Below are 10,575 nucleotides of genomic sequence, written 5' to 3'. Positions count from 1 at the left end.
CAAAACTCTACCAGGGAGGATGTACTGGGCCTTCCTGTGGGACGGGGTATACTCCTGGAAGGGCCGCCACAGGCCCCACCATTGAAGAAGTAGATTAATCTTATCCGGAGCTGGAGGGTTCTAGGGTGCCTCTAAGGTGAATTTTCTTCCCCTCATCTTCAAACGTTGTTATGATTATTGAATTGACTGTCCTGAACCTAAGTTACCATCCTTTCGGATTCTGACAAATCTTTTGTATACCATCTTTTCACAGTCCATGTTTCTGACTTTTAGGAAAACTAGGCCCCTCTGAACCATTTGATGAATTCGAATGTCTGCTATTTATTTCTGACCTCCCAACTTTCTTCTTCCTATGTGGATGGTTAAATGTCAGTCAGTAAACTTGTTCCTAAAACAAATTTTTTCTGGTATCTTTATTGATTTATTATTTTTAAGTTTATTTTTATTTATTTTTAAAGATTTATTTTAGAGAGAGAGCACATACACGCATGTGAGCACACATGAAAACACTGAGGGGAGGAATAGAGAGAGGGGGAGAGAGAAACCCTAACGGACTCCACACTGAGCTCAGACCCCGATGTGGAACTCGATCCCACCACGCTGAGATCATGACCTGAGCCAAAACCAAGAGTCAGACCCCAGTTGACTGAGCCACCCAGGATCCCCTGTTTTTTTTTTTTTAATTTATTCAAGTCATATCTACACCCAATGTGGGGCTCAAACTTATGATCCTGAGATGAAGAGTCATATGCTCTTCTGACTGAGCAAGCCAGGCACCCCTTTTTTGGTATCTTTAGACTGTGAGTGTACCTTAAAAAGTAAGGTAACGATTTCATGAAGAGTGTGAGTGTGGTCTGATTGTGAACCCATTGTGAATGATTAATTAAACTGGCTAGGGGAAAGTGTTTGAATTTTCATGAGCTAATTGTTTCCAGCAGGAAAATGACTCTTAATCATCAGGCACCTTTAGCTCCAGCTGGAGCAGTTGCTCACTGTAGTTTCTGCTTATATTCAGTGAAAGACCGGTTTAGGTACTTAGGGTTCAGCTGGGGGAACAAACTTCTGATTGATGTTCTCCTTATGACATTTAAAGGTGAGGTCTAGGGCATCCAGCATCTGTGTACTCATAGAGTCTATTATTACATCCTTTACATACAGAAAACATTTTTAAAACAAACTGCTGACAAATGGGTACTTTTCTGGGAGATGAGAAATGGAGATTTTGTAGTCTTATTCCTTGAAGAAAATATTTTCACCTATTGTGTCATATCATATATTTATAAAACCCTTAGGGGCATGAGTGTATAAGTCTGTGTAACTGTACACTTGTGTCCTTTAGTGTTTGAGGGAACATATTTGGAAGTCAAATATTAGAATAGGAATTTCTACCCCTGAGCAAGTTTTTGTTTGGTTTTACTCAGTCCTTTACAGGGTGTAAGGAGGGTGTGAGAAACATGGACTTTTAAAGGGTGTAAGAAACATGGACTGAGATTGGGTCCTTGGGAGAAATATGTTTATTGGGAACCTTTTAAAATTTTATATTATGCTAGTCACCATACAGTACATCATTAGTTTTTGATGTAGTGTTCCATGCTTGTTTGCATAAAACACCCAGTGCTTGGTGCAATCCGTACCCACCTTAATACTCATCACCAGGCTCACCCATAACCCCAATCCCCCCCCTCCTAAAACCCTGTTTCTATTGGGAACCCTTGATAAAATCAATATCAGTGCTCAGGCTCCTGATCTCAGGGACTTTGCAACATTTCATTTTTTTAAAGATTTTTATTTATTTATTTGACAGAGATCACAAGTAGGCAGAGGCAGGCAGAGAAAGAGGGGGAAGCAGGCTCCCTGCAGACAGGGAGCCCGATGCAGGGCTTGATCCCAGGACCCTGAGATGGATCGTGACTTGAGCTGAAGGCAGAGGGTTAACCCACAGCCACCCAGGCGCCCCAACATTTTATTTTTTTAACTTTTTATCGAAGTGTAACGGATATAGAAAAGTGCATAAATCAGGAGTTTTCCCAAGTTCCTCGACAGTTTTCAATAGAGTGTCTGGAGGGTGTTAGAACCGTGGGCAGCACCATCAAGAAAAAAACCCCAGAGAGGCCATGAACCTCTTGAAAATTTGGCTAACAGCTGGGGCTCGCGCCTGCGTGGTAGAAGCCCGCCACTCCGGGAGGAAGTGGGAAGGCAGGAAGGCCCGCCCCTTTCCCCGGCTTCAGCGCCCCTGCGGCTCTCCACAGCCCGCTCTCCCAGGTCCGCGAGTCGACAGTGCGCTCCTGTCATTACTCAGAGCTCCCCCGGCTCTTCTCGCTGCGTCTGCGCGATTCTGTGCCGCCCCACGCGCGGGCTTGCATCCCGGTTGCCGCCCGGCCCCAGTCCCGCGGTTCCCGGCCCTCGCCTTCCCCGTCCGGCCGGCAGCCCGCGGCTTGAGCACCATGGTAGGTACCGTGACGTCACAAGGGGGCGCCCTGGGGGAGCGCAGGCGGGCCGAAGGTTGGGGAGCGGGGAGGCGGTCGAGGCTTTGACCCTCGGAGCCAGAGTTGGGCCCTTGGGTTTGCTCTTTATTCTTAGTTCCTGCGCCTTGCATTCTGTGGGGGGGACACACCTGGGAGCTCATGGGATTTTTTTTTTTACCCTTATGCGGGAACAAAAGAAACGCGTGGAAGAGTTGGGGACAGGAGGGGAGGGGAAAGCTTGACCTCGAGGAGTATTTCTATGACGGAGGCCAGGCTTTGGGAGGGTGAGAATGGGACGCTTTCTACAGTTGTGCCCACTGGGGGTTGGGGGGTAGAGAGGAACCCAGGAGAGGTCGTTGAAAGCCCGACCCGGAGAGCGAGAGGGGTGCAGGGCAGAGCATCTCTCTGGAGCTTTAAGTCAGGGGAAGTGAAGTGTGTTTGGGCTCCAGCCGGAGTATTGTGTTCCGGGGGCCCACAGAGTATTTTTTCCTGTGAAGTTTTGAGAACTGCCAGAGATGTGGCCGGGTTCCCAATATCAGTACTGGAAATACTACCAGAGGGAGGGGCACTCCTTCCTACCCTGTGTATAACTTCCCAGGTGATAGTTTTCCCTCTCTCGCCCAATAGCTCTTCTATTCCTTTTTCAAGTCCCTGGTGGGCAAGGATGTGGTCGTGGAACTCAAGAATGACCTGAGGTAGGCACCTGTTCCTGCAAGTCGTAGCGGGTGGGTATATGCGGGGCTCTGGAACCCCTTTGACAAGTATGATTTGAGGGCTGGACAAAGTGGGAGAGATAGAAAAGAAATAAATGACCTGTGCCGTTTGGTTAAAGTACTAGAGAGCCATGAGAGGGCAGAGGCATCGCTAAATTTGTTTTTACAAAACGAACATAGTTTTGTTTTTTTCTGATTAAACTGTTTACTCAATTATGGAAATGTAGGAATCAGTTCCACAAGTAAAGGTGTATTACAGGGGCGTTTGTAATTTTATTTGCAGTAGCCCAAAATTGGAAACAAATAACCATCTACAGGGAATGCGTTAAGTTGTGACACTTCATAATATACAGCTGTCACAGAGGAATAGATGTATTGATATGAACAGCTGTTGCAGAATGGTAGATGTGGCGCAACTTCCATTTTGTTAAAGAGAACGTAAAGGATAAACTGAAGACCAGTGCAGTCCCTTATGTCTGCTTTTACAGCCTCTACCCCGTTGTCTCATTAGCCTCTAATTAGCAACCAGGACATGGAGTAAATGCTGTATCCTTGGAGAGACTTTTTTCCTGGTCCTTCTAGCCAAAGTAGTATCTGTTATATAGTCTATTTTCTTCCTAGTAGGTGCTTCTGAAATTGTGATTTCATAAAAGTATGTTTAGTATTTACAGCCTGTCCTTCCTACAGGACCAGGACCATGTTTAAGCTCACCTTTGTGTACCTGAGTTCTGCAATAGGCCTAGTATATCATAGGTGCTTAATAAGTGTGTGCTGAAAGAAGGAAAAATGGCTAACATTTGAGAACATCTTATCAACTAAGCACTATTCTGAATACTTTACATTTATTAACATTAATTCTTTTAACAACTCTGTAGCACACATACTATTGTTGTTGTCTTATACACATGAGGAAACTGAAGCATAGACAGGTTAACTGCTTAAGTCTACACAACTAGTAAATGACAGCCAGAACTGAAGTCCAGTTCTGTCTGGCTTGCACATGTTTGCACTCTTATTTATTTATTTTAAAATATTTTGTTTATCTATTTGACAGAGATCACAAGTAGGCAGAGAGAGGGGGAGGCAGGCTCCTTGCTGAGCAGAGAGCTGGATGTGGGGCTCCATCCAAGGACCCTGGGATCAGGCTCCTGGAACCGTGACCCGAGCCGAAGGCAGAGGGTTTAACCCCCTGAGCCATGTAGGCGCCCCACATTTGCACTCTCTTAAATTAAAAACGATTGGTTAGAGAAGGACAAATACCATATGATTTCACTAATATGTGGAATTTAAGAAAACAGATGAACATGGAAAAGAGAGAGGCAAACCAGAAAACTTTTTTTTCTTAAGATTTTATTTATTTATTTGACACACAGAGAGAGGGAGAGAGCACAAGCAGGGGGAGTGGCAGACAGAGGGAGAAGCAGGCTTCCCTGATGAGTGGGGCTCGATCCCAGGACTCAGGGATTATGACCTCAGCCAAAGGCAGACACTTAACCAACTGAGCCACCCAAGTGCCCCCAGAAAACAGACTCTTAACTATAGAGAACAAACAGGATTGTTGGAGGGGAGGTGAGTGGGGGCACGGATTTGGTGGGTATTGAGGCCGGCATTTGCTGTGATGAACCTTGGGTGCTCTATGTAAGTGATGAGTCACTAAATTCTACACCTGAAGCTAACATTACACTGTATGTTAACTAATGAATTTAAATAGAAATTTGAAAAAAACAAATAAATAAAAATGGGGTCATACTCTTTATGCAACTGTGAAACTTGCTTTTTGTTCAGCAATATGTTGTGGATATCTTCCATGTCAATAAAGTTGATCTTTAACATTCTTAATGTCTGGGCATTTTTTTAAAAAGATTTTTTATTTTATTATTTATTTGACAGACAGAGATCACAAGTGGGCAGAGAGGCAGGCAGAGAGAGAGGAAGGGAAGCAGGCTTGCTACCGAGCAGAGCGCCTGATGCAGGGCTCAATCCCAGAACCCTGGGATCATGACCTGAGCCAAAGGCAGAGGCTTTAACCCACTGAGCCCCCCAGGCGCCCCTATATGGCATTTTTATTAGCTGGCGGGAACTAATTTAATCAAGACTTTGCTTTTGGACATTTAGGCTGTTTCTTGCTTTTACAAATGATGCTGCCCCCAACATCATTATGTGTGCAACTTTGTACACATCTTTTTCTTTAGAAAAAAATCCTTTAAAAAACTTTCCTTTAAACTAAATAATATTTAAAGTATTACTACGTGATGCTCTTTTAGAAAATTCTGTTTATTTAATTTTCTCAATTTTTAATTTAAATTCCAGTTAACATAAAGGGTAATATTTTCAGGTGTAGAATTTAGTGTTATCACTTATATTCAACACCCAGTGCTCATCACAAGTGCCCTCCTTAATACCTAACTTTTTTTTTAAAGATTTTATTGTATTTTTTTTTTTAAGATTTTATTTATTTATTTGACAGACAGATCACAAGTAGGCAGAGAGGCAGGCAGCGGGGGGGGGGAAGGGAAGCAGGCTTGCTACCGAGCAGAGCGCCTGATGCAGGGCTCAATCCCAGAACCCTGGGATCATGACCTGAGCCAAAGGCAGAGGCTTTAACCCACTGAACCACCCAGGCATCCCTAAAGATTTTATTTTTAAATAATCTCTGCACTCAAGGTGGGGCTTAAACTCACAACCCCAAGGTCAAGAGTCACATGCTTAAACAGACTGAGCCAGTCAGGGTTCCCACCTTTAGAAACTTTGAATCAGTGTATTCCCACCTGCCCCCAACAGTATCTTCCATGATTCTTTTTGAGATAATTTCTCAGTGTGGGAAACCTTGACACACTGATGTCAATGTCAATGTCAAACATTGATGGCGTATAGATTGGGGCCATATAGAGAGACAAGTATGGAAATCAACCAGCTAGGCAATTCTATGAGAGGATTTGTTTTTGGTTTCCTCTTTTCTTCTTTCTGGGTCTTCCATATGGCAAGAATGACTTACATTATAGCCCCATGTCCTAAAACACGGACTTAGAAGATTTGAAGATAGTCCATTGGTATGGGAGAAGGGTTCTTTGCTCTCATGCTTGTTTTCAGACCATTGTGCCAGATATTAAGAGACTGAATGAAATGACACCACCTATGCAGTTTTTCGGAAGTGACTTCACCACTGCAGAAGGTAATACGGTGTTGTCAAAGTCTTTCCAGCAGTCAGGGATGTGGGGAAACCATCATGAAGAAGTATGTTTCTCAGGCAGCGGATTTTAAAGACTTAAAATTTATCAAAAATTGGGGCCCAACAGAGAACTGCCAGCTTTATTTTTGGCAAGATAAAGACTTTTTTAAAAAAGATTTATTTATTTTAGAGAGGGAGAGAGTCAGTCTTTTTTAAGAGGGGAGAGAGGCAGAAGGAGGAGGAGGGAGAAAAGCAGGTTCCATGCTCTGTGTGAGCCCCATGTGGGGCTCCATCTCAACCCTGAGATCATGACCTGAGCCAATATCAAGAAATTAAGAGTCCTGGGGTGCCTGGGTAGCTGTGGGGTAGGCCTCTGCCTTTGGCGCGGGTCATGATCTCAAGGTTCTGGGATTGAGCCCCACATCGGGCTCTCTGCTCAGTGGGGAGCCTGCTGCCCCCCCCCCCGTCTGCCTCTCTACCTACTTAACGATGTCTCTCTCTCTGTGTCAAATAAATAAATAAAAACTTTAAAAAAAAAAAAAAAGGAAAGAAATTAAGAGTCCAGTACTTAATCAGCTGAGCAACCCAGGCGAGAGAGAGCCTTAAGCAGACTGAGCATGGAGTCTGATGCGGGATTCGATCTTATGACCCTAAGATCATGACCTGAAGACCTGAAGGTGGCCAAAATCAAGAGTCCTAATGCTTTTTTTCCCCCCTTTTCTTTACAATTCTTTTTTTAAAGATTTTATTTATGTGAGAGAGAGAGACAGAGCGTGAACAGGGCAGGGAGGGAGAGGAGGCAGAGGGAGAGGAAGAAGCCGACTCCCCACTGAACAGAGAGCCTGATGCAGGGCTCGATCCCAGGACCCCCAGATCACAACCCAAGCTGAAGACAGACTCTTAACCAACTGAAACACCCAGATGCCCCCAAGAGCCCGACACTTAAGCAACGGCACATTACAGTCATTTCGTTAAAGTTTTTAAAATTTTTTTTAAAGATTTTATTTATTTGACAGACAGAGATCACAGGCAGGCAGAGAGAGAGATAGGAGTAAGCAGACTCCCCACTGAGCAGAGAACCCGATTCGGGGCTCGATCCCAGAACACCGGGATCATGACCTGAGTCAAAGGCAGAGGCTTTAGCCCACTGAGCCACCCAGGCACCCCAGGTTTTTTAATTTTTTATGATTTCATTTGTGAGAGAGAGCACAAGAAGGGGGAGCAGCAGGCAGAGGGAGAATTAGGCTCCCCGCCGAGCAAGGAGACCAATATAGGGACTTGATCCCAGGACTTTGGGATCATGACCTGAGCCTAAGATAGACACTTAACCTACTGAGCCACCCAGGCAGCCTGAAAGATTTTTAATAACAAAAAAATAGCAAGGGCAATTAAAGAATTATTCTTAGGGAGGAAAATATTGACAACCTTTAGCATACTACATATGCACCCAACAAACGCTATCCTAACCTGTGTTTCTTTGTCTCAGACTTAAGAAACCTTTGAGCACACATCAGTGTTTGAGAACCACTGTTCTAAGGAACATAGAATCTGGTGATGACATGCAGGGTAGTTAGGATGAAGGTGGCCAGGATGGAGGCTGGCCTAGACTGAGGTGTAATAAGACCTTGGCTTGTAGAAGTCAAACTAGAAAGAGAATTTTAGAGATGTTAGGAAAATGTCACCAAATGATGGGGACATGGGTCATGGAGGATGGTGAAGTACAACTCAGAATTTGAGGTTGTGAGACTGTTGAGGCCACTCACAGAAAGTAAAGAAGTTGAGAGAGAGGTAGCATGACTTGGAGCCTTGGTGACCTGATAGCATTCCTCATTCACATTTCAGAGGGCCCAGGGATTGAGAAAAGGAGGGGACATCTTGTGCCTGCATCACCAAGAACAATGTTAAGCTACTTTGTCTACTTTACATATGGGGTTCCAACAGATGTTTGAGAATAGCTGCTGGTTTGGGGTATCAGACAAATGTGGCCTCAAGTCCCTGTTTCTTTTACACTTGTGCACATTACACAATCTCTGAGTCCCTGTTTGGTAAGAGGTACCTTGTGAGGTATCCGTAAAGATTGCAAGTACTATATGGAACACGGGCCTAGTTTGTAACAATTGTTTAATACTAGCTTCTAAGAGGGTGCCTGGGTGGCTCAGTGGGTTGAGCCGCTGCCTTCGTCTCAGGTAATGATCTCAGGGTCCTGGGATCAAGCCCCACATCGGGCTCTCTGCTCAGCAAGGAGCCTGCTTTTCTCTCTCTCTCTCCTGCCTCTCTGTCTACTTGTGATCTCTCTGTAAAATAAATAAATAAAATCTTAAAAAAAAAAAAAAGAGTGCCTTGGCTTTAGGAGATGTGAGGTCTAAAATAAACACTGCAATAAAAGCATTGTCTTTCTTGATCCTGGGCTTAGGAATGCCCCCTTTTGGTTCTCTCTTCTGCCTTCCTCAACCCCCGGCTATGTTCTTATCCATGGTCTGAAGTTGTCTCTCGGTTGATTTTGGTGTAAACTGATTGGGTTCTTTCGTCTTCTCCCCCAACAGCATCTGTGGAACCCTCCATTCTGTGGACCAGGTGAGATATGTAGGAGCCTAGAATGAGGTCTTGGGGAAGGAGAAGGGAGAGTTTCAGGGCTGGGTGTTTGCATCTTGTCTCTAGAGCTAATGATGGTGTTTGTCTTCTTTTCTTAGTATCTCAACATCAAACTAACTGACATCAGTGTTACAGACCCTGAGAAGTACCCTCACATGGTGAGTTGGTGATGGTGAAGAGGAAACAAAAGCAGGAAGTTCCTGGGTGGATAGCTGACATTCTTTTTTTTTTTTTTTTTTTTTTGAAGATTTTATCTTATTTGTGTTTATTTGAGAGAGAGAGTACATGAGCTAGGGTGGGGGGCATGGGGGACAGGCAGATGGGACACCACCCAGTGCAGCACCCTGAGATCACTACATGAGCCAAAATCAAGAGTCAGATGCCGAACCGACTAAGCCACCCAGGTGCCCCAGATAACAGACACTTTTAAGGGTGTTTTCTTGTTTATCTGTCTGGGTCTAGTTATCAGTGAAGAACTGCTTCATCCGGGGCTCAGTGGTCCGCTATGTGCAGTTGCCAGCAGATGAGGTGGACACACAGTTGCTACAGGACGCAGCAAGGAAGGAGGCCCTGCAGCAGAAACAGTGACGGTTCCTCCCTGTCCCTCTTCTGTTGGTGACCTTGCACCTCATGTTGCAGCCCAGGACCCCTCTCCCATATTTGAAGGCTTTTCGTCTTTTTTTTTTTTGGTCTTTTTTGAATATTGGAGACTTTTTTTTTTTTGTCTCCTTCAAGGGATGAGTGGATGAGAATAATAGTGGGGAGCATCTCTCCTCTGTTGAGGAGGGGAGGAGAAGTAGGCTGGGGAACTGCAGACCTGCCTTGTCCTCAGCACCTGCCTTTCTCACTCCTTCCCTGGATATAGTGGGAGAATCTCCTAGATCTCTCCAGGACAGCATGTGATTCATTTTGGGGATGGAAGGAATCTGTCCCGCATCGGGAATAAACTTATGATGCACATTCTAGTTCTGGTTCTGTGTGTGTTTTGGGAACGAGCCTGGAGGGTGGGAAAGGGATGTTGAAGTCATCCAAGCCCTGCTGCTCTATTATCCCAGCCAAGAATCCAGCCCAAATTCCCAGCATTATCTAACACTCTTCTCCCTGGTGTAAACTATGTAATACCTCACCTGAGCTACAGCATGTTTCTTGAACATGCCCCTACCTGTATGGCTTGCCCTCCGGTGGTCTTCTGCTTGTACTGTACCCACAAGGAGTACCTGTTGCCTTTCCATGTCTGTCCTGTGAACCTGACAGTTAATGTTATGAGACACCAAGATGCACCCGATGCTGCCAGACTGTCTCCTCAACCCAGCCAAACCACTTCACGCTTTCGGAATATAACGGATTAATACAAGTGACATAATTTTTCATCGTGAAGAGTTAGGGCTGGGAATGAGTCAAACCGGTTCATTCAGCAAATAGGAGTTTCCTCCACACCGGAGTTCTCAGTTCTAAGGGATCTTCCGGGCCACCCGGCCTGACGCCTGCTTCTGCGGGAGGAACAAGGCTCTTGGAGCAGGCGGGGCGCCCCCTGGGTCCTGGGGCGGCAGCGCCCGGCCCGCGGGTTCCCGGGCTGCCCGCTGGGCGCCGCCCTCCCGCCGGCCCGGCCGAGGACCCGCGCGGGGTGCCCGCGGTG

General features: G+C 45.5%; 2 protein-coding genes across 2 annotated transcripts in view; both read left to right on the top strand.

Moving 5' to 3' along the window:
- The window catches only part of HSPA1L (heat shock protein family A (Hsp70) member 1 like), a 3,918-nt gene extending 3,531 nt beyond the window's left edge, over nt 1-387 (top strand). The window contains exon 2 of the mRNA XM_059399889.1: nt 1-387. This exon is cut by the window's left edge and continues 1,851 nt beyond it. Coding sequence (XP_059255872.1) covers nt 1-85 — 85 coding nt within the window. The 3' untranslated portion in view covers nt 86-387.
- Nucleotides 388-2,099: 1,712 nt separating this feature from the next.
- Nucleotides 2,100-9,904, top strand: LSM2 (LSM2 homolog, U6 small nuclear RNA and mRNA degradation associated). Its single transcript, XM_059399888.1, has 5 exons — nt 2,100-2,447; nt 3,093-3,160; nt 8,891-8,921; nt 9,038-9,097; nt 9,402-9,904. Exons 1-5 carry the CDS (start codon nt 2,115-2,117, stop codon nt 9,525-9,527), a joined length of 618 nt encoding a protein of 205 aa, XP_059255871.1. The 5' UTR covers nt 2,100-2,114; the 3' UTR covers nt 9,528-9,904.
- The last annotated feature ends 671 nt before the right edge of the window (nt 9,905-10,575 follow it).

This window comes from Mustela nigripes, chromosome 5 (genome assembly GCF_022355385.1).
Source record: "Mustela nigripes isolate SB6536 chromosome 5, MUSNIG.SB6536, whole genome shotgun sequence".
NCBI classification, from domain to species: Eukaryota; Metazoa; Chordata; class Mammalia; order Carnivora; family Mustelidae; genus Mustela; species Mustela nigripes.
The sequence above is the reverse complement of the archived record's forward strand: the minus strand, read 5'-3'. Positions and strand labels throughout refer to the sequence as shown.